Source organism: Lontra canadensis, unplaced genomic scaffold (assembly GCF_010015895.1).
Source record: "Lontra canadensis isolate GAN:19392208 unplaced genomic scaffold, GSC_riverotter_1.0 scaffold123, whole genome shotgun sequence".
Classification (NCBI taxonomy): domain Eukaryota; kingdom Metazoa; phylum Chordata; class Mammalia; order Carnivora; family Mustelidae; genus Lontra; species Lontra canadensis.
The window spans coordinates 2,058,539-2,082,256 of record NW_022631117.1 but is presented as its reverse complement, the minus strand read 5'-3'; the positions used below and the strand labels follow the sequence as shown (position 1 = coordinate 2,082,256).

Sequence of the window (23,718 nt, the reverse complement as noted above, 5' to 3'; positions counted from 1 at the left end):
TACAATTTTGTCAAGAGAAAAAGATTCACATCTTCAACTGCAATTTTTAAAATATCATTCTGTCCTAAAAGCTTTTTAAGAAAATAAATCATTCATTTACCCAGTGATTCATTTACTCTCATCCAGCAAAAATAAAACTCATACTGGTTTAGTTCCCCTATCTTACTTTTGATTCCAAATGTCATTTTTTTTTCCTAAGGCTGATTTTTACTTTGTTTTTGTGTGTTGCCTCGGTTTTTTTAATGAGCAAGTGTTATATTTTAAATGGTAACATCAATAATGTTAACTTTTCAAAGAAAAAGAGTGGCATTTAAAAGATGACCAGTTATTAAATTAGCCAGTGTTCTTTCACATGTCCCCAAAATACATCTAAATATCACTTTAGAAATTTGCTGGGAATTTAGCATACAAGTGAATCAACGAAGGGAAAAAAAAATAATTACAAAAGTGTTTGAAACCTATCTGAAAGAAGAGGTTTCTAAATCCTAGTCTACAAGGAAAAGCAAGTCACTTTTTTTCCCTTAAAAAAAAAAGTTGTCAACAGGCTAGAATCCTGCATCTTTAAAGTTGGAATCTGGAGAACAGATGAAATCTGAAATATCTCAAATCATTAGACTTAAAATTTTTCACTTGAACAGTAAGTAACACCCAGGAAAGGGCTGCCTTTTCAGATGCTGATGAAGTCGGCTCCAGATCTGTCCAGGATAACAACCTCGCCTTGACCACGGTGAAAGAGAGATGAATCCTTTTGTTAGCTATTATTTTAACTAGTGATTTAAAGCTAGTCTGCCCAACGATTCAAAACTGTTCATATGGTCTGACACAAATAACCTCACTAATGAGGCTTCTTCATCAACTGAATCACAATCAGATTTCTGAAATCACGTTCAACCTCCTGGACTCCCTTACATTTCCCTGTCAATATCGCAGTAATCACATCAAGGCAATTCATGCAAATACACATCTCCATTCTCTCCATCTGTCCTTAAAAGCCCCATTCAGCCTCAGTCTGTGCTATAGCACCATGCTGCAGCATCCCTGCACTTGAACTTGGGAATACAGGCTTTCCAGGACTGCAGGCAGAGCCCTTACCGCATTCCTTCTGAACCTCATCTTGCCTCTCGGGGGAGTTGCTTCTGCCATCTCGCCTATACACAAGAACACTCTTCTTTTCCAATTGTCAATGCAACATTGATGAAATATGAGCTGCTTCTGGGGTAGTGTTTAAAAGCGGCAGCCAAAAATCTCTGTCACACAAAGCTACTGTGGCTGCTTCCATTACCGCGGTGGCGGTGGCAGCTCGCAGAAACCCCACTACCCCTGATTAGTCAGCTGACAGAGCCTTCCCGGCTGCTCATTGTAATTCACAGGGGACACATTCCCCCAATTACTTAGCCAAATTGAGCCTCATGGATTAGCTCAGGAAGATCAGGCATGTCCTAAGAGTGGAGGAAGGAAAAAAAAAAAAAAAACCACACTCGACTCTCCTCCTAGGGGCTTGCTGGGACTGGCTTTCTCCTCTGCGCAGTTTGCTTTTTAAGGTGGAATGCTAAGAATCTTTGTGAAGGTAGTATTAACTGATATCTTTATTCCTGTCCTACACTACCCGGCCCTATAACTTAAAATACACTTCAGGATTTGGGTTTTTTTAATATTATTATTAAATTCTATTCTGAGTTTAAGCCTTGCGAAAAGTCAACAATTTATGAAATTTTGATAATAATCCAGAAAGAACACACCAACTTTTTCCTGGGGCACCTGGGTGGCTTAGTCTGTTGAGCCACAAGCTCTTGGTTTCAACTCAGGTTATGATCTCAGGGTCCAGGGTCCTGGGACTGAGCCCCATTTGGGCTCAGGCTCAGCACAGAGTCTGCTTCATCTGAAGATCTTGCTTTCACTCCCTCTCCCTCTCCCCCTGCTCATGCTTGCTCTCTCTCTCTCAAATAAACAAAAGTTCTTTTTAAAAAAATTATTTATTTATTTGAGAGAGAGAGAGGGAGACAATGAGATAATGAGAGAGGGGACACAAGCAGGGAGAGGGGGAGGGGGCAAGCAGGATGTGGACTCGATCCCAGGACCCTAGGATCATGACCTGAGCCAAAGGCAGACGCTTAACGACTGAGCCCCCAGGCAATAAAAGCTCTTTTTATTTTAAGATTTTTTTTTATTTTTATGTATTTATTTGACAGACAGAGATCACAAGTATGCAGGGAGGCGGGCAGAGAGAGAGGAGGAAGCAGGCTCTCCGTGGAGCAGAGAGCCCGATGCGGGGCTCGATCCCAGGACCCTAGGATCATGACCTGAGCCGAAGGCAGAGGCTTCAACCCACTGAGCCACCCAGCTGCCCCAATAAAAGCTCTTTTTAAACAGTTTTGTTTCTAATCATTAATTATGAAGTATAACCTAACTGCACAGTTTATTTTGGAATTTACAAATTAAGGTCTTTAAATTGAGTTGTATGATTATTTCAAAGATACTTGTTCAAAGTAATATGCCGAAGACAGTTACAGCTATCTATACAGGGGCAATCTGGACCAGAAATCCTTTCTGAATGCAACTCTTGCTCTTGAAATTAGCTTGCATTCAGTATTTATCTTTAATGCAAACTGTGCCCAATGGCTAGTTATGGTAGAGATGTAATTAATGTGCTCTTGAGTATGGGCATAGAAACTATACATTGAATAGAAACATTTAACCTGTTAAAAGGAAACAGCACTTAATCTACGTGTCACCCTCACCGGAGCCCCCATCTTGCCTCGCACCAACAGTCTGGCAGTTAAGAGAAGGAAGAGACACTGAGTGCCAAGCTCTGGGCTCAACTATGGTCCATACTTCTCCATTGAAAGACCATCCCTAGGGAAACAGAAAGGGGACCTTCGCCTCCCCAGAAACAAATCACTATTACTCTGTTGACCCTCAACTAACAGGATCAAGACCAAATCTTATCTTTCTCTTTTAGAAGAAAAACAAGACTGTTCCAAGTGGCCTATTTGATTAATAGAAATAAAACCTTAACAAGAAATGAATGCCATGTGCCCAATGGTCACTCAATGAAAATTAATTTAATCAAGTGGATAGTTTGGGCCAAAAGAAAAAAGCTGGGCTGTGTAATAAAAAAAGTTTTATTATAATAAGCGTTTTATTTAGTATAAAAGAATCGTGAACCGGGTCCCATATTGAACTCGAGTTGGAAGAGGCGAGTCCGGTCTCAAAATGGAGGGCCATGATCCAAAGGAACCAGAGCAGTTGAGAAAACTGTTTATTGGTGGTTTGAGCTTTGAAACTACAGATGATAGTTTAAGAGAACATTTTGAAAAATGGGGTACACTTACAGACTGTGTGGTGATGAGAGACCCCCAAACAAAACATTCCAGGGGTTTTGGTTTTGTGACTTACTCTTGTGTTGAAGAGGTGGATGCAGCAATGTGTGCCCGACCACACAAGGTTGATGGGCGTGTAGTGGAACCAAAGAGAGCTGTTTCTAGAGAGGATTCTGTAAAGCCTGGTGCCCATCTAACAGTGAAGAAAATTTTTGTTGGTGGTATTAAAGAAGATACAGAAGAGTATAATTTGAGAGACTACTTTGAAAAGTATGGCAAGATTGAAACCATAGAAGTTATGGAAGACAGGCAGAGTGGAAAAAAGAGAGGATTTGCTTTTGTAACTTTTGATGATCATGATACAGTTGATAAAATTGTTGTTCAGAAATACCACACTATTAATGGGCATAATTGTGAAGTGAAAAAGGCCCTTTCTAAACAAGAAATGCAGTCTGCTGGATCACAAAGAGGTCGTGGAGGTGGATCTGGCAACTTCATGGGTCGTGGAGGAAACTTTGGAGGTGGTGGTAACTTTGGCCGTGGTGGAAACTTTGGTGGAAGAGGAGGCTATGGTGGTGGTGGTGGCAGCAGAGGTAGTTACGGAGGAGGTGATGGTGGATATAATGGATTTGGAGGTGATGGTGGCAACTATGGTGGTGGTCCTGGTTACAGTAGTAGAGGAGGCTATGGTGGTGGTGGACCAGGATATGGAAACCAAGGAGGTGGATATGGAGGTGGTGGTGGAGGATACGATGGTTACAATGAAGGAGGAAATTTTGGAGGTGGTAACTATGGTGGTGGTGGGAACTATAATGATTTTGGAAATTATAGTGGACAACAGCAATCAAATTATGGACCCATGAAGGGGGGCAGTTTTGGTGGAAGAAGCTCGGGCAGTCCCTATGGTGGTGGTTATGGCTCTGGTGGTGGAAGTGGTGGATATGGTAGCAGAAGGTTCTAAAAAATTTTCAGAAGAAAAGGGCTACAGTTCTTAGCAGGAGAGAGAGCGAGGATTTGTCAGGAAAGCTGCAGGTTACTTTGAGACAGTCGTCCCAAATGCATTAGAGGAACTGTAAAAATCTGCCACAGAAGGAACGATGATCCATAGTCAGAAAAGTTACTGCAGCTTAAACAGGAAACCCTTCTTGTTCAGGACTGTCATAGCCACAGTTTGCAAAAAGTGCAGCTATTGATTAATGCAATGTAGTGTCAATTAGATGTACATTCCTGAGGTCTTTTATCTGTTGTAGCTTTGTCTTTTTCTTTTTCTTTTCATTACATCAGGTATATTGCCCTGTAAATTGTGGTAGTGGTACCAGGAATAAAAAATTAAGGAATTTTTAACTTTTCAAAAAAAAAAAAAAAAAAAAAAAAAGAATCGTGAACCAAAATCTCAACAAGCCCAAGGACGGATGTTAAAAGGCCAGAGCAAGGTAAATGAATAGCTTTTACTTAACTTTGCCCCACTGACACAGCCCAACAGTATATTCTGGGCAGATGTACTTTCTCCAAAGGAATTTTACCTTTTTCTAAAAAAACACTGAATGTATTTGTTTACCCACAAGTCATTTGGAAAACAATAGAAAACAGCAGGTGGAAAGAGTACCAAATGAAGTTCCTGAAAATTCAGTTCTTGCTTCGCCTGGTTTTGCTCTGTCATCACCAAACCCTCCCCTAAGTGTGTATATTAATGTAGTTCCCTCATCTATAGGACAATGACAATACCAATGTGAAAGGCAACGATGCGTTACAGGAAGTCAAGGTTTCGCTATTTTATTTTACTAACTTGTGTGCATTTCCTGTTAACTCTTCTCCCCACTGCTTACTGTTACACACTTCTGTTAAAGAAACAAATGAAAAAACCACTTGGATTTGCTCAAGATGAAGAATAATTTGGGCTGGGTATGAAGAGTAATGATCTCATCCGTCGTACCATGTGAGCGCATTTCTTATGCTCAGCAGCTAGGTTAGTAGAGCAAAAAGAACACTTGGCTCGGAAGTCCAACACCTTAGATTTTTGTCTTGCTTTCACGACCAAATCAACTGCCTCGGGAGAGAGTGGCCTCCCATGTCAGTCAAGGAGACAGAATTTCTGATGATTGATGATGCTGGGTTCTCAAAGGAAAAAAATATATTGATTCCCAGCTACTCTGGTCTGATGGAGGAAGTCAGCCACATGGTACTTCCCGCCAGCTCAGTCATCTACGGGTTCCTCACCTCCCTCTTCTATGAACAAGTGTCAGACAATGCCACCATAACCCAGCTGAGTCAGACACCGTGAAAGATGATCTTGGCTGTGGGCAGGATTGCAGCTCTCGTATTTTCCTCTTAGGGACACTGTTTTCTCTGTCTGGGTCTCAGGAAGCTGGGGGCTAGATTCTAAAAGGGAGCTAAATCGTATTATAGTTGAGTCACTTCCCTACTCTATCCCAGGGAGGGAAACGGTGAGAAGGACACACATCAAAATGTTAAAAGGTGTTTATTTATGGATGGATGAATTATGACTACTACTTTAAACTCTCTTCTTTATGCTTTTCCATATACAGTGAGTATACAACAGAGCTATTTCCATTAAAAAAAAAAAGCTCCCATAAAAACTCACCTTGCTCTGAAAGGCACAGAGAGCCATGAGTCTCTTCTCACTCATAACTTGAACCACTAACTACTTATTCTTTCCCATTAGGTTTTATTTTGGATGAGCTGTTTAGCTTAATCTCCTCTATCAACCCTTCATACTTTCCCATCTCACCATCTCATCATTTTTTGTTTTTTCATTGTGCACTTTTATTGTCCTCATTGATGAATACCAAAATATTCTGTACTCCCACAAACAGAAAGCATTGTGTAAAACAAAAATAAAAAGCTGCTGAAGAGTGCATTGGTGCTTACTGAGATTTTCTGGAGAGAAATTTTGAGGGAAGACCATGTATCCAGTCTTCGATCAAGTATAATGGTAAACCGAGAGTCAGATCCATTTTGCCTGCAAGATAAGAGGAAATAATGTTGTTCTTAGTAACTACCCAAATTTGCTAGGTTGTGCCCTTAATTCTGACTGTTTCATTACATTTGATGTCTTTTTTTAAAAAGATTTTATTCATTTATTTGACAGAGAGAGAGAGAGAGATCACAAGTAGGCAGAGAGGCAGGCAGAGGGGGAGGGGGAAGCAGGCTCCCTGCTGAGCAGAGAGCCCAATGCAGGGCTCGATCCAGGGACACTGAGATCATGACCTGAGCCAAACGCAGAGGCTTAACCTACTGAGCCACCCTGGCGCCCCTACATCTGATGTGTTAACTAAAGATAAATTTGGATTGGGAAAGCTATTAAAAAGTGCTATGCTGGAAAACCAATTTAATTCCATGTTCTACTACTCAATGTTTAAAATTTCTTTTTTGACACTAACATCATTCTTTTAAATAGTCAAGTGATAGCATAATGCAGCTAGGTCACTAAAATGAATGTGACATCCTGCAATCTTGGGTAGGAGAAAACCTTGTAGACAGCTGTCCTTTACGACATCAGATTTACCTTTTCGTGGCAATCCATCAAGAGCCAATGATCCATCCATTCATTCATTCACTCAGAAAAACACCATTAAATATAGGTTTCTATCTCGTCTGCTCCTTGAGAAGGCAGTTTAATGAATAATAAAACTTGTATTTGCCCTAAGAAGATCTAAAATACTTTCAAGCTTTAAGGGATGCACTACAAATTCAGTTTCTGTGATTTGACTTCTGTTCACGCAACTCCATATTTTTACCATTGTAGATTTGTGGCCTCTCAGTCTTCAGGGTTAATAAATAGAAAATGTTTCCTTTAAAAACTTTTGTTTTCAACCTACAAGCACCTGGGTGGCTCAGTCAGTTAAGTGTCTGCCTTTGGCTCAGGTCATGGTCTCCCAGTCCTGGGATAGAGCCTCACATCAGGCTCCCTGTTCAGTACGGAGCCCGCTTCTCCCTCTGCCTCTGCCCTTCCCCTCTGCTCGTGTTTTCTCTCTCTCTCTCTCTCTCTCTCTCTGTGTGTGTGTCTCCCTCAAATAAATAAATCTTTAAAAAAATTACATAGATAAAAATTTTGTTTCAACCTAAATAAAATCTTCAAGGAAGCTTTTGAAACTTACCTTTTAAAGCATTCTAGTCTCAAATGACTTCTAATATCAAAAAGATCCTCCTAATAAATTCCAATATCACTTTTGAGTCTACTTAACATTTGACCTTCATATTTTACCCATGGAAGAAGAATTGCCCTCACTCTGGGCTAGTATGATTTCCTTTTAGGTAAATCAAAGTCTTGAAGTATGATCATCATTTTCAACCTATGTTTTTCTTCATGAAGACAAATATCTCCAGACTCCCAATTTTGTTTTCATAGATCCTCAGTATAATTTTTATAGCAATTTAGGTAGCTGTTGGCTTCCCCTTCTAAGTTTTATTTCTTATCTGCTCAGACGGTGAGTCTTATAATCATAATAATAATAACAGTCACACTAAAAAGCTCTTTTCCTGTTATTACATTCAAATAGGTCTCTAACACATACCAAACTGAAAGAAATGTAATGAAATACTATACCTGGCAATAGATGTCAAGTAAGTCAGCACTTTTGCTATCACTTCTTCTGGTATACATCTGAAATTACAATTTTCTGGGAAAGTAATGATCCAATCATTTTCCTTTCCCCGGCCACCTAAAACCATTTAAAAAAAATCAAACAAATTAACAATTCATGTAACAGCAATGCAAGTAAGAGGATTTGAGAGGACAGTTTTGGGCCAATGTAACTTTTATAAGGATAATGGTCTTCACATAAATCAAAATGGCACCATGCCCTTAAGTTAAAAAAAAAAGTAGCCAAGGGGCACCTGGGTGCTTCAACCAGTAAAGTATCTGACTCTTGATCTCAGGGTCTTGAGTTCAAGCCCCACACTGGGCATGGAGCTTACTTAAAAAAAAGAAAAAGGTAGTTAAGTAGTGTCTAAATGAAAACAGAATTTAAGAAAGAGAAAAAAGAGAGAGAGAGAGAGAGAGAAGGCAAACGGAATGATTATACTCAGAAGAAATTTTCATGGAATTTGTATAATTAAAAACACAGCTGACCATTCATGCTGGACAACCAAGGGTACCGGGAAATAATGGTTTTTACACCAACGCTATGGGCCTCAATTCAAACTGGGCAACTTGATATAATCAACCATTTACACCTATGATGAGCCTGAGAGAATACAGGATATAAACTATAGGAAATAAGTGCTGTTCTAATGAATTTGTAGAAAAAACAACATAAGCTTTAACAGCAACAACAGTATAGGACTCTTACTAATGCAAAGAAACAAGGCCATGAATTCTCTGTGGATTAAAATTCAATGTTCAGATAATCACGTCAAAAAATGGGCAGAAGACATGAACAGACACTTCTCCAAAGAAGACATACAAATGGCTATCAGACACATGAAAAAATGTTCATCATCATTAGCCAACAGGGAGATTCAAATAAAAACCACATTGAGATAGCACCTTACACCAGTTAGAATGGCCAAAATTAGCAAGAGAGGAAACAACGTGTGTTGGAGAGGATGTGGAGAAAGGGGAACCCTCTTACACTGTTGGTGGGAATGCAAGTTGGTGCAGCCACTTTGGAAAATAGTGTGGAGATTCCTTAAGAAATTAAAAATACAGTTACCTATAATCCTCCAATTACACTACTGGGTATTCACCCCAAAAGATACAGATGTAGTGAAAAGAAGGGCCATCTGTACCCCAATGTTCATAGCAGCAATGGCCACGGTCCCAAACTGTGGAAAGAACCAAGATGCTCTTCAACAGACGAATGGATAAAGATGATGTGGTCCATATACACAACGGAATATGATGCCTCCATCAGAATGGATGAATACCCAACTTTTGTAGCAACATGGACGGGACTGGAAGAAATTATGCTGAGTGAAATAAGTCAAGCAGAGAGAGTCAATTATCATACGGTTTTGCTTATTTGTGGAGCATAAGGAATAACACGGAGGACATGGGGAAATGGAGAGGAAAAGGGAGTTGGGGGGAAATGGAGGGGGAGATGAACCATGAGAGACTGTGGACTCTGAGAAACAAACTGAGGTTTTGGAGCGGTGGGAATGGGAGGTTGAGTGAGCCTGGTGGTGGGTATTGTGGAGGGCACGTATTGCATGGAGCACTGAGTGTGGTGCATAAACAGTGGATTCTGGAACACTGAAAAGAAATGTAAAAAATAAATAAAAAATTTTTAAAAATTCAGTCTGTACCTACTCGAGAGCCCTCTACAAAGCATGGAGGATAAGGAACATTGAGAGTGAAAGCCACCTAAGTACAAGGATGAGCCTTACATGCGTTCAAGGTCCCACCCTACAGCTGGTCCAACAACTGGACAGAGTAGACACTCAGTAAATATTTAGTGCTAAATGGAAGTTGAAGGATTATTTAATGAGGAAAGTTACAGGGTGGTGGTTGAATTTAGCTTTGGTACTAGAAGATCTGTGGTATTCTGGAGTATTACTCAACCATCAGAAAGGATGAATACCCCCAGCTTTTGCATCAGCATGGATTGGACCAGAGATGATGCTCAGTGAAATAAGTCAAGCAGAGAAAGTCAGTTATCATACGGTTTCACTTATTTGTGGAACATAAGGAATAGCATGGAGGACGTTAGAAGGAAATGATAAGTGAATTGGGGGAAATCAGAGGGGGAGAGGAGAGAGACTATGGACCCTGAGAAACAAACTGAGGGTTTCAGTGGGGAGGGGTGGGGGGTTGGGTGAGCCTGGTGGTGGGTATCAAGGAGAGCATGTATTGCATGAAGCACTGGGTGTGCTGCATAAACAATGAATCTTGGAACACTGCATCAAAAGCTAATGATGTATTTTATGGTGACTAACATAACACAATAAAAAAAATAAAAAAATAAAGATGTAAGGTTATAAAAAAAATTCAATGTGCAATAAAAATATGTAAATGGCAGGGCACCTGGCTGGATCAGTTGGAAGAGCATGAGACCATTTTTTTTTAAGATTTTATTTATTTATTTGACCAAGAGAGATCACAAGTAGCCAGACAGGCAGGCAGAGAGAGAGAGGGAAGCAGATTCCCTGCTGAGCAGAGAGCCTGACGCAGGACTCGATCCCAGGATCCTGAGACCATGATCTGAGCTGAAGGCAGAGGCTTAACCCACTGAGCCACCCAGGCGCCCCAAGCATGTGACTCTTGATTTTAGGATTGTGAGTTCAAGCCCCACGTTGGGTGTAGAGATTACAAAAAAAAAAAAATTTAAGTTCAAAAAATAAGACAATGGCAAAGGAGATAAAGTGGACTGATAAAAATACTTAACCCCAAAGAAAGCAAAAATGGAGGGGAAAAAAACAAAGAACTAAAGGGGTGAATAGAAAACAAATAGTAAGATGGTAGATTTAAACCCACTCATATGAATAATCACATTAAATGTAAATAATCTTGACATCCCAATTAGTTGGAGATGATCAAATTGAATTAAAAAAAACTGAGACCCAACTATATACTGTCTATAAGAAACATACTTAAGTTTTTAATGTAATCTTATTTATTTATTTATTTATTTATTAAGATTTTATTTATTTGACAGAGAGGGAGAGATCACAAGTAGGCAGAGAGGCAGGCAGAGAGAGAGAGGGAAGCAGGATCCCTCCTGAGCAGAGAGCCCGATGCGGGGCTCGATCCCAGGACTCTGGGATCATGACCTGAGCCAAAGGCAGAGGCTTAACCCAATGAGCAACCCAGATGCCCCTTATTTTTATTTTTTTAAGTAAGTTCTACACTTTATGTGGGACTTCAACTCGGAAGCCCAAAATCAAGAGTTGCATGCTCTACCAACCGAGCCAGCCAGCCACCCCAGAAACACAAATAGGAAGCACAAATGCATTAAAAGGAAAAGGACAGAAAAAGATATACCATGCTAGAATTAGTCAAAAGGAAGTTGTCTAATTTTAGACAAAATAGATTTCAGAGTCAGGAATATTACTACATATTAAGAAAATCATTGATTATCAAACTGTGGTAAATTCATCAAGAGAATATAACAATCCTAAATGCTTATGTACCTGATAGCAGCTTCAAAATACATGAAACAAAAAAATGGTAGAAGTGCAAGGAGAAACAGTCAAATCCACAACTTCAGTCAAAAAATTTTACCACTGGGGCGCCTGGGTGGCACAGTCAGTTAAGCATTTGACTCTTGGTTTTGGCTCAGGTCACAATCTCAGGGTCCTGGGATCTAGCCTTAAGTCAGGCTCTGAGCTCAGTGAGAACTCTGCTTGAGATTCTCGTGTGCTCTCTCCCTCTCTCCCTCTGCCCCTCCCCCCACTCATGTACATGCTCTCTCTCTCTGTAAAATAAATAAATCTGGGGCACCTGTGTGGCTCAGTCAGTTAAGCAGCTGCCTTCAGCTCAGGTCATGATGCCAGGGTCCTGGGATTGAGCCCCGCATTGGGCTCTCTGCTCAGTGGAGAGCCTGTTTCTCCCTCTTCCTCTCCCTCTGCCTACTGCTCCCCTACTTGTGCGCTCTCTCTCTCTCTCTCTCTGTGTCAAATAGATAAATAAATAAAATCTTAAAAAAAATAAATAAAAGGGGCACCTAGGTGGGTTAAGCCTCTCCCTTCGGCTCAGGTCATGATCTCAGGGTCCTGGGATCAAGCCCCACATCTGGCTCTCTGCTCAGCAGGGAGCCTGCTTCCTCCTCTCTCTCTCTGCCTGCCTCTCTGCCTACCTGTGATCTCTGTCTGTCCAATAAATAAATAAAATATTTTAAAAATAAATAAATAAAATAAATCTTTTGAAGAAATTTTAATAAAAATTAAAAAATAAAACATAAATTTTACCACCCCTCTCTCAATAATTGATAGAACAAGTAAACAGGAAATCTTCAAGGATACAGTACACCTGAGCATCAATCTTAACCAACATGACCTAATCGACATTAACAGAAGATTCCATCCAACAAAAGCAGAATATACATTCTTTCCTGGTGCACTTGGAAAAAAAACAAATTCATTCACTGCCTTAATCTTTACCAAGAGAAACGTGACAGAGAGTCCCCATTCCCAAGTCATCTTCTTGAATCAAACTATTACAACAAATGATAAATCTTCTAAGCTTAGAGAACAGGATGAAGATTATCATGAACAATGACAGCGTCTACCCAAGAATTTCAAAGGAACTCGAAGGAGAAACTGTACAACTCTAAACCAAGACATACATCAAAACATTAAACAAAGGGCCGCTATCGGTAGAATATGGCAGAGAACTAGTCATATGAGTATTACATAACAAGGGCACCTGGCTAGCTCAGTCATTAGAGTGTGTGACTCTTAATCTCGAGATCATGAGCTCGTTGGGCATAGAGTTTACTTAAGATAAAGACATAAAAAACAAATAAACAATACATAACATAAAATTTAACATATGTATATTATATTTAATATAACAGACTTTCCCAAGCAAGCTGGTAAGCACTCCAGTTAAAGACAGAACCAACTAGCACTTAGGAAAGCTTTATCTATCGAAGGAAAGAATGCGTATAGGTTCTCATAAGGGTAAATTATCATGGGTGAACCTATAAACTGTTATTACCGCTGAGTACCTACAAGTGCCCCGCTAGGTAGTAAATGTATGAGAAAAGCATGAGAGGGGCTTATATTCCAAATTGGAAGGTTTTAATTATTTTTCCACTGGAAACCCTTTCTTCACAAGAACCAGTATGCTGAAGCATTTTGAAAACAATAACCAGAATCTTGAAAAAAATAAATAAATAAAAAGGGGGGGGGGTGTGCCTGGGTGGCTCAACCATTAAGCGTCTGCCTTCGGCTCAGGTCATGATCAAGTTCCACATCGGGCTCCCTGCTCGGCGGGAAGCCTGCTTCTCCCTCTCCCGTTCCCCCTGCTTGTGTTCCCTCTCTCGCTGTGCCTCTCTCTGTCAAATAAATAAAAATCTTTAAAAAAGAAAAAAAAAAGAATTACCAAAAGCAGTTAAAGAAACTGTGGCAGAGGTCTGGATGGGGGGACAAGGCTTGAGGGCTGTTCTGTATGGAACACAGGTGGGGATTTGAGGAAATCTCAAGAGTGAAAATATGTCACACATTTATAGCACTTATAAGAATAAAACATAAAGCTACATTAATTAAGTCACCACTAATTCACAATTACCATTAATTATAATCATTAAAGCAGAGGCCAGACCGAAGTGTCCAATTAGGATCATCTATAAAGTACATGCTTGTTTAGTAAACTGAGCATGCTGATACCACTTCAGGCGCAACAATTAAACTACATAAAAGGAGTGAGATCTGTTCTTCTCCTCTCAACTCCGAAGAAGCATTTATTTTCATGCAGACAATGCAAACTCGTAAATTTCTCGTATCTGTTTAGTATAATAATGTTTAATGCTATAGCTCAAATTAATACTTGAAAGTCATTTGCTTGTCTTGAAGCAAAACTTTCCTAGATTTCTGAATGAGTCGGAAAGAGAAGGAGGGTTTACCAGTTATCTCTCTAAGAATAAGGAGTGCTACTGAGCCATACTACTCACAGCAGCCAGATGGTGGACGCAACCCAAGTGTCCCTCAGTGGATGAATGTAGTAGATACATGCAATGGAATAATATTCAGTCTTAAAAAGGGAGGAAATTCTGACATATACTGACCTATACAGCTTGGGTGGACTCTGAGAATATTATGCTAAGTGAAATAAGCCAGTTACAAAAAGACTAACCCTGTATGATTATGCTTCATGTACTACCTAGAATTGTCAAATACCCAGAGGCCCCAAGTTGAATGGTGGTTGCCAGGGGCTGTGAGGAGAAGGGAATGGGGACTTACTTTTCAGTGGGTACAGAGTTTCAGTTTTGCAAGATAAAGAGTTCGGGAGATGGATGGTGGGGATGGCTGCACAACAGGGTGAATGAACTTGATGCCCCCCAACTGTACATTTAAAAATGGTTAAGATGGGCTCTCTTGGGTCCTCGCTTCCAAGATGACCAAGAAAAGGAGGAATGACAGTTGTGCCACAAAGGGCCACAGCCACCTGCAGTCTATTCATAGCACCAATGGCACCCACTGCATCCCCAAGGACAAGACCATCAAGAAGTTCCTTGTTCAAGGGCGCCAACTCTTGGTTTCAGTTTGAGGCATGATCTCAGGCTCCTGGGATGGAGCCCTGCATCAGGCTCTGTGCTGGGAAGGGAGGGAGTCTGAGCTTTCTCTCCCTCAGCCCCTCCCCCAACTCGTGTGTGTGTGTGCACGTGCACACGCGCACACACACACACACATACACACACACACTCTCTCTCTCTCTCTCTCTCTCTCTCTCTCTCAAATAAATAAATAAATAAATAAAATCTTCCAAAAAAAGTTTGTGAGGCACATGGGTGACTCAGTGGGTTAAGCCTCTGCCTTCGGCTCAGGTCATGGTCTCAGGGCCCATGGATCGAGCCCCACATCGGGCTCTCTGCTCAGCGGGGAGCCTGCTTCCCCCTCTCTCTCTGCCTGCCTCTCTGCCTACTTGTGATCTCTCTCTCTCTGTGTCAAATAAATAAAATCTTTAAATAAAAATAATAATTAAAATTTTTAAAAGTTTGCTATTCAGACCACAGTAAAGACTGCCTCCGTCAGGGACATTTCCAAAATTAATGTCTTCCAGGCCTCTGTGCGTCCCAAGCTGTCTGTGAGACGTTACTGCGTGAGCTGCGCCGTTACCAGCAAGCTAGTCCAGAATCTCTCCTGAAGCATGGAAGGACCCAACACATTCACCCCAATTTAGACCCGTGGGTGCTACCGCCCACCACCTTCACAGAAGCCCATGTAAGGAGCTAAGTCCTTAAGCACTGAAGAGAAACTGTTCTCTGGAAAAAAAAAAAAATACAATGGAGCTCATACACTAAAAAAATGGTTAAGGTGGTCAATTTTATGAGTATTGTATCTTAAACTTTAAAAATTATATACAAATGCACTTACACTAGTGTATATACATATATATTTTAGAAAAATAAACTTACTTTATCATGTGTAAATGAAAGCCTAAAAAAAATAACTCAGTACGTGTTCTCAATTAGGCTGACTTGACAGCATCTGTAAGAAACACTTTAATCAGAGCTACGGTGGAGGAGAAAATCTCCAAGAAGGCACCTCAGTTGCCACCTTCCCTCTCAGCCTGCACCCACCTAGGTGAACTCTCCTCGTACCTATCATGCGGTTCCAAAGGCATGCCTGAAAGTCGAATGCACGAGGGCGGGAAGATGGCTTTCATCACATATCTAAACACATTTAAAAACCTCTATCCTCTAAATGTCTATTCGTTTAGCAACTATGTGCACATTGCATTAATGTTTATCAAAATAGTGCTTCTCAGCATGTGACTCTTGATCTCGGGGTCTTCAGTTCGAGCCCCGTGTTGTGTGTAGAGATTACTTAAATAAAAACCTAAAAAAAATAAAACAGTGCCTCTCAAACTCTGTATGTGTGTGCGTACACACACACACACACACACACGCATGTGTGTGTGGCTACTTATATCATAAAGCCCACACTCATTTTGCTAAGAGGGTCATACATTTCACTGGTCGAAATACATGAAAAGTCCACTTACCAGACAAGAAGGCGATATCTTGCATTAAGAAATGACTGATGTCCTTTGCACAGAGAAGCAGCTCAGTTTCTATGACAAACAAGAAAGGGACAGAGATGGCATGCACGTTAGAGCACAGCTAGAAACATCCACATGATTTCTCATGATGCTGAAAGGCACCCGGGGGGGCCGCAGACGCACTGCTCCATCTCTTTCCTCCTCCCAGCTACACGGCAAGCAAACTGCACCCTTGAAAATATCACGGGGTAAGTAGGACTGGTGTCCATGTTCTCTGAACTTGAATGTAGGACATAAACTACTCTCACTCCCCGGAAAGCCAGGGACAAAGGTCCCAATTCCATAGGACATCCAGATTTATTTAAAGGGTAGACTGTCACATAGAGACATGGTGGCAGACAGTCTGCTACTTCTGATGAAGCCTTTCATTCTACAAAGTTTATGATCAATTACAAAGCACTTCTCAGATCTTTTATCTTATTGGATCCTTAAAATATCCCTGAAGAAGGTATTCTTATCCCATCTTGGAAGTCAGGAGAAGAGTCAGAGAGAGTACAGTGGAGTGGTTAAGCGTGTTGCTTTGGGGCCAGACAGACACAGGTCCAAATCTCAGCGTGTTGCATTTACTGGCCATACAAACACGCCCTTGCCCTATAAACTGGGCACGATAATATCTACCTCACAGGGCGCTGTGCCAACTAACTGCAAAAGAATCAGCATACTAGTTGGTGTTCAGTCGACGGTAACGTACGAACTTGGCGTTGATTATCACGGGCGGAACAACGTCCACACGCTGCTTGGTAAGTTTTAGTTGCCCCATATCGCAAGTGCTGATCTGTAATGTTCCATTCTGGTGAACTCTACAGGGGCTGAAAATCAAAGTCTACTACCTGCCTCCGGTCCATGAGCAAGGATAACTTTTTAAAGAAAATGGGTCATTAAACAAGGCTATTTTGGATTGCTGGTTTTAATGCCTGTGGTTCCGCATCTCTTACAGAAGCCGTATTTTCCACCGCTCTCTGACACAAAGGGCCTTCAGAGGCCTAGCATCAGGTGGTGTCAGGCCGATGGCACATTACCCTCCTTAGTGCTCCTCAAATCATGCCATATGGTTGCTGCTTACCAGAAATAATCCTGCTCAAGGGCATGAGAAAAACAAGTTCTCCGGGAGTCCACAGTAGACAGAGGAATGGGTTTCTGTTACAGAATGACCTGTCCCTCACCTAAATACTGATTTGAAAGGTAAAAACTAAGTGACAGGGCGCCTGGGTGGCTCAGTGGGTTAAAGCCTCTGCCTTCAGCTCAGGCCAGGATCCCAGGGTCCTGGAGTCAAGCCCCTCATCGAGCTCCCTGCTTGGCGGGGAGCCTGCTTCCTCCTCTCTCTCTCTGCCTGCCTCTCTGCCTACTTGTGATCTCTGTCTGTCAAATAAATAAATAAAATCTTGAAAAAAAAAAAAAACTAAGTGACATGTTTATTTTCCTAAGACACATGCCATTAAAAATCTGCAACTTGTCAGGACATAAAAATCAATTCCTAAAACTTGTCTTGTAGGGGCGCCTGGGTGGCTCAGTGGGTTAAGCGTCTGTCTTCAGCTCTAGTCATGATCCTGGGCTCCTGGGATCAAGCCCCACATCAGGCTCCCTGCTCAGTGGGGAGTCTGCTTCTCCCTCTTCTCGTTGTATTCTCTCTCTGTGTGTGTCAAATAAATAAAATATTTAAAATAAAATAAAACTGTCTTGTAATGACAAGAAAGAGTAGACTCCTGACATGTGCGTTCACCTTTCTGGGCCTCCACATCCACACTGTGGAACAGTTATTTTTTTTCACACTGCAGGTCTCTTCAGCTAAAAGAATGGGTTTGTGGCAGCCGCAAACGTGGGTCCCACATGGACACGCTTAGGTGTGGAGACGTGGAGAAGGGGTGAGAACAGGGATAATGCAGAGATCTAGAAGTCTCTCTGCTCTTAGAGGCCTGCAAAAATGGCAATGCCCCACGTGTGTCGCATCGCTTCCATGACACGGCATTAGACATTAAAACATTCCTAAATAATAAGAGCGAAATTTCTCCCCTGTACTGATCAGGAGGAAGCTCTCTCGAGATCAATCAGTGAGTCCTACATCAGAGGGCCTGTCTGGAAGTACTAACATCTGCAGCTTGATGCCCTCCCAGTACCACTCAGGCTCATGCGTGACTACAGAGAGCGTGTCCTCCTGCCATCCAATTCTTTAATCCAGTCATGTAGTAAGAGGCACCAGCACATAAAAATAAAAGGCCAAGGGCTGTAAGTGGAAGGACCTGGGCCTAGAGCCGACTCTGTGACCCTGAGCAAGACGTGCCCCACTGCATGCCTCACTGTCCCCCATTCTAGAAGTGACTATGATAATGGCAAATGCTTTCTCGGGCCCCTCACATTCTAGGAGATTCAAGAGCAGGTAAAATCCAAAGTTATAAGGAAAACATACTGATGTTTCCATAGTAAAAGATCTCCCACGACTGTGCCAAAAAAGTCACACTTCCATACTAATGAAAAAGGATGAGATCGTGGCTGAGAGAGGAGAGGTCGCTACTTTCAGAAACGATCGAGTTCTGGACGGGAAACGGACTGAAGGGAGAGCACACAGCGGAGGAAAGGAGGCAGAAGACACAGGGTTACCAGTGAGTAGCCGCAAACACAAGAGATTGCTGCTGAGAACAGAGAGAGAGAGAGAAGGGACTTCGGGGAGAAAGCGGATGCTGACCTTCTGGAATTTCCACACACATTTCCTCCTGAAATTAAAAAAAAAGTGAGAACAAATAGGATCTATAACGTTCCTCTAGCTGACCCTTTAAACTCCTTTACTCTGGGCATGAGAAATGAACAGCCTAGGTCGTGAAAATGGAATCAAGTTCACATTCCAGCATGTTCCTAGGCGACCAGGTTCAGTTGACAGGAGGCCCATGCGGAAGTCAAAGGCACGCGTTCTCACTTCGGACTAGTTGCTCAGCTGAGAAAGAGCTGACTGGAAAGCCAAAAAGAGGGCACGAACTCAACAGGTCATCTGACAAACACCCTAACCACCCCCGCACCCCGATGGAGGAGCTCTTCAGCTCTGCGGCAGAACCCCGCACCTGCACAGCCGAGAATGATCAAGTACAAGCTGCAAACAAAAGACAAGGGCTTTGCCGACTCATTCAATCCACATGTAGGATTGGGAAGCAAAAGAGACCAGCTTTTACTGCCTTGACCATAAATCACAAACTCATCAGTAATATTTCTTCTTCTTTCCCAGGCGCCCCTAATATTTCTTCTTTAAAAAAATATATATATTTGTTTTAGAGAGAGAGAGAGCGAGCAAGCAAGCACAAGCGGGGGAGGGACAGAGGGAGGGGGAAAGAGAGAATCCTGATTCCATGCGGGGCTCAGTCTCACGACCTCAGCCGAAACCAAGAGTCAGACGCTCCACCAACTGAACTCCCCAGGCGCCCTGAATATCATTTTTTTTTTTTTTTTACTAATATCTCTTTTACAGAAGATAGCTGTGCAGGGGTCCCTGGCCAGCTCAGTCAGCAGAGTTTGTGACTCTTGGTCTCAGGTCATGACTTTGAGCCCCACGTTGGGTGTAGAGATTACTTAAAAAAGAAAAAGGGGTTGGGGCACCTGGGTGGGTTGGTCAGTGAGGTGTCTGACTCTTGGTTCCAACTTGGGTGCTGTTCTCGGTGTTGTGAGATTGGGCCCTGCACTGGGCTCACACTCAGGACAGAATCTGTTGTAGATTCTCTCTCTCTGCCCCCTCTGTCCCTCCCACTCATGGTCTCAAATAAATTAATGAATCTTTTTTTTTTTTTTTAAGAAAGGATTTGTGCAGGGGCACCTGGGTGGCTCAGTGGGTTAAAGCCTCTGCCTTCAGCTCAGGTCATGATCCCAGGGTCCTGGGATTGAGCCCCACATCCGGCTCTCTGCTCAGTGGGGAGCCTGCTTCCTCCTCTCTCTCTGCCTGCCTCTCTGCCTACTTGTCTGTCAAACAAATAAAAAAAAATCTTTGAAAGAAGAAAGAAAAAAGAAAGGATTTGTGCAAATGAGGAAACAAGCTCAGAATTCTAGTATGAAGAATTTAAAAGTCCGAAAAGGTGCAGAAATCAAGAGTATATTTTGGATGGATGGTTCACAGAGGAGGAAGGTCTACCCATCCAATTAGTTGACTCATTTTGGTTGTATCACTTGCAGTGATGGAGAACACCTGTCACCTTGATACAAGGTACCCTTCATAAAGATCGATTTTGTATTCATTCACTTTTTTAAACAAACATTGATTGAGTACCTATTATGTGCTACATACTGTTAAGATTGGATAGATGTTCCGGGTAAGAGTACAGGTTCCTGAACATACGTTTGTGAAATGCTGAGTGTTAAGCATACTGCAACCTTCCCAGCACGTACACATACACACGATGCAACTCCTTGGGCTATGTATGCAGAATGTGTACCTATTTGATTGTGTACTCTTTTGGTTGGTTGGTTGGTTGGTTGGTTGGTTAATTAGGCAGTTGGTTCACTGCTTGGTTGGCTTTTCCTCTGAGAGAGACAGAGTGAGAGAGAGAGAGAAGGACAGAAGACAAAGCAACAGCAACAGAGAGAGAGCTATCCAGACTCCATGTAAAGAAGCATTTTGTTCTAAAAGTCAGATCTATTTATAGATGAAATGAGCCACAGTAGGGACAGAAAGCAGCCCTTCCCTATCACAAATTGTGCTGGAACAAAACCCAAGGTGCTCTTTGGTAAAGAGGCTGGCAAGGACAATCAAGTGTGTAGTTGTGTTGGAATAAACGATCTTTCATGTCCTATTTCTCCAAGAGTCTATACCTCCATGATACGAGTATGTATTACCATTCCAAGGAATTCAAATTCTACTGATTTATCAACTCCTGTAGGGAAAATGATAGCTTAGAAAGTTAAGTAGGTGGGGGAGGCAGTGGGCACCTGGATGATTCAGTCAATTAAATGTCTGACTCATGATCTCAACTCAGGTCTTGATCTCAGGGTCATGAGTTCAAGTCCCATAATGGGCTCCATCCTGAGCATGGAGCCTACTTAAAAAAAAAAAAAAAAAAAGAAAGGACATTAAGTAAGTTGGTATCTATAAGCATTCTCATTTTTTAAGATTTTGAAATCTTTTTATTTTTATTTTTTTAATTAAAGAATTTTATTTATTTGACAGAGATCCACAATTAGGCCCCTTGAAATCTTTTAAAAGTAATCTCTCTACCCAGGGAATCTGGTCAGCTCAGTGAGTAGAGCACATGACTCTTGATCTTGGGGCTGTGAGTTCAAACCTCACATTGGGCATGGTGCCTACTTCAAAAAAAAAAAAGTGATCTCTACACCCAACATGGAGCTTGAACCCACAATCCTGAGAACAAGAATTGCACGCTCCACTGACTGAGCCAGCCAGGTGTCCTCTAAGCATTCTCATTTTTTTTAAGATTTTATTTATTTATTTGACAGACAGAGATCACAAGTAGGCAGAGAGGGAAGCAGAGAGAGGGGGGAAGCGGGCTCCCTGCTAAGCAGAGAGCCCGATGCGGGGCTTGATCCCAGGACCCTGGGATCACGACCTGAGCCAAAGGCAGAGGCTTTAACCCACTGAGCCACCCAGGTGCCCCAAGCATTCTCATTTTATAGAAAGCATTTTCACTCTAGATTCTGGTGTATAAGAGCAGTAATTTCAACCCTTGAACTTTATTTCACAGTGACACTCTCTCATGTACTTCATCCTTTCTCTGGGGTTTCTGTTCACATGCAACAGAAGAAAAGTTCTAAACCACGGTGCACACACGTGACATTCTGCCCAGGAACTGAAGAGCTACGGCAGACAAAATGCTTCAGAGGGAAATAACTCTATAATCTCACATTTTCCTAAAAATCAGAATCAGAAGCAAAACTAAAGCTCAGATTAAAATAAAAGGGAAGGGGCGCCTGGTCTGCTCAGCAGGGAGCCTGCTTCCTCCTTTCTCTCCGCCTGCCTCTCTGCCTACTTGTGATCTCTCTCTTTCTGTCAAATAAATAAACAGGGGCGCCTGGGTGGCTCAGTGGGTTAAGCCTCTGCCTTTGGCTCAGGTCATGATCTCAGGGTCCTTGGATCGAGCCCTGCATCCGGCTTTCTGCTCAGCAGGGAGCCTGCTTCTGTCTCTCTGCCTGCCTCTCTGTCTACTTGTGATCTCTGTCAAATAAATAAATAAAATATTTAATAAATAAATAAATAAACAAACAAACAAAATCTAAATAAAATAAAATAAAAGGGAAAAGAGTTCCTGAGTAGCTCAGCTGGTTAAGCATCTGCCTTTGGCTCAGGCCATGATCCCAGGGGTCCTGGGATTGAGCCCCACATCTGGCTCCCTAATCAGCAGGGCGCCTGCTTCTCCCTCTCCCCCTCTCCTTGCTTGTTGGTTCTCTCTCACTGTTTCTCTCTCAAATAAATAAATAAAATCTTTTTTAAAAAATTAAATAAAACAGAAGGGAAAGTAACAGAAATGTCCACCAGAGGGATACGGTCTCTTCTATGGCCATCAATCTGGTGCCATCACCAGCAGGAAAACAGAGGAGAAAGTGGCAGATGTGATTGAAAACGGTTATCATCTGCCGATCCTACTACTTGCCAGGCTCAGCCTAGAGCACTTCAGATGCATTTGCTCTGGTCTCAACGACAAAATCCTCCAAGAGGGATAGTGAATCTCTTACCTTACAGAAGACCAAACAGGTTTGGAGAAGCTCTTTCACATTCATTGATTCAAGAAATTCATATGAACAATTGCCAGGCACCAAGCATGTTCAGACTCAAGGTAGCATCTAGTAGATCTAGAAGAAGCTTTTATAGTGTCATCTATTTGGTTCCCAGATAATCTAAAATCTGCACTAGGAAGAATGTAAGCAATTAGCTCTAATGCAAATTACTAACTAGATACGTCTCTGTGACCTCCCCTCTTCTTCCAGGAAGAGTATCATTCCAAACTATATCAAGAATGTTTATAAACAATCTTTTGCAAGGAACTCCATTATTTTTACAGCTTGAAATTCTTAACAATGATGCTTACTTTTAGCAATCATCTCTCTGAAAGTTCCCTATTGCTGATGTGCAGAACTCAGATAAAATTAGGTTTTGAGTCCTAAATCCTGTTGCAAGGCAGATGGGATTCTACGAGTGTAATTTTTCCCTTTCACTATGAAAGGCAGATACACTACCCATCTGTAAATAGTAATGACTTAGCACGTGCAACAAACTGAAATGCTGTCTTGATTTGTGATATGCTTTAAATAGTGGAATAAACAAAAGGGTAATTCTGAAAACATCACAAGATGAGTTCCCGTTACGCCACAATAGAACAAACCATGCCACATTCTGTTCTACAACAGAGGTACAGTATGAAAGACTCACATAATTCTGTGCTAACAAAAGACAACCAAGATTCTTGCTAAATCCTTCTTCTGCTAACAATGTACGGGAGCCTCCAGCCAATCCACTCTAATTCAATTCGCCAAATATCTACTGGATTTCTATTTGTTCTTCTCTGCTGGGTGCTATGGCCCATTGGAATATAAACAAGAGATTCTCACCTTACAAAGCTTACAAATTAGAAGATAGGACACCAGGCCATAAAAGACAGTGTAAGACAGTGTCTGCTATAAGAGAAACATACAAGAGAGGGTAAGGGGGGAGTGAGATTATTACATCTACATTGAACAATGAGAAAAAGGAAAGTGTCGTAGATGATGTGACATCTGAGCTGGGCCTTGAAT

General features: G+C 41.8%; 2 protein-coding genes and 1 pseudogene across 8 annotated transcripts in view; 2 read left to right on the top strand and 1 right to left on the bottom strand.

Moving 5' to 3' along the window:
* The window catches only part of MCF2 (MCF.2 cell line derived transforming sequence), a 107,672-nt gene that overhangs the window by 62,629 nt on the left and 21,325 nt on the right, over positions 1–23,718 (bottom strand). For 6 of the 7 annotated variants that reach the window (XM_032841387.1, XM_032841383.1, XM_032841384.1 and 3 more), the window contains exons 2-4: positions 15,949–16,017; positions 7,888–8,002; positions 6,210–6,300 (exon numbers count right to left, since the gene is read on the bottom strand). In XM_032841387.1, coding sequence (XP_032697278.1) covers positions 6,210–6,300; positions 7,888–8,002; positions 15,949–15,973 — 231 coding nt within the window. In that variant the 5' untranslated portion in view covers positions 15,974–16,017. Of the gene's footprint in view, positions 1–1,092; positions 1,448–6,209; positions 6,301–7,887; positions 8,003–15,948; positions 16,018–23,718 lie in introns of those variants that run through there. The other variant, XM_032841386.1, reaches the window with a different exon arrangement.
* Positions 3,175–4,669, top strand: LOC116857374 (heterogeneous nuclear ribonucleoprotein A3-like). The gene has a single exon (XM_032841390.1). It carries the CDS (start codon positions 3,214–3,216, stop codon positions 4,279–4,281), a length of 1,068 nt encoding a protein of 355 aa, XP_032697281.1. The 5' UTR covers positions 3,175–3,213; the 3' UTR covers positions 4,282–4,669.
* Positions 14,338–15,168, top strand: LOC116857383 (annotated as a pseudogene).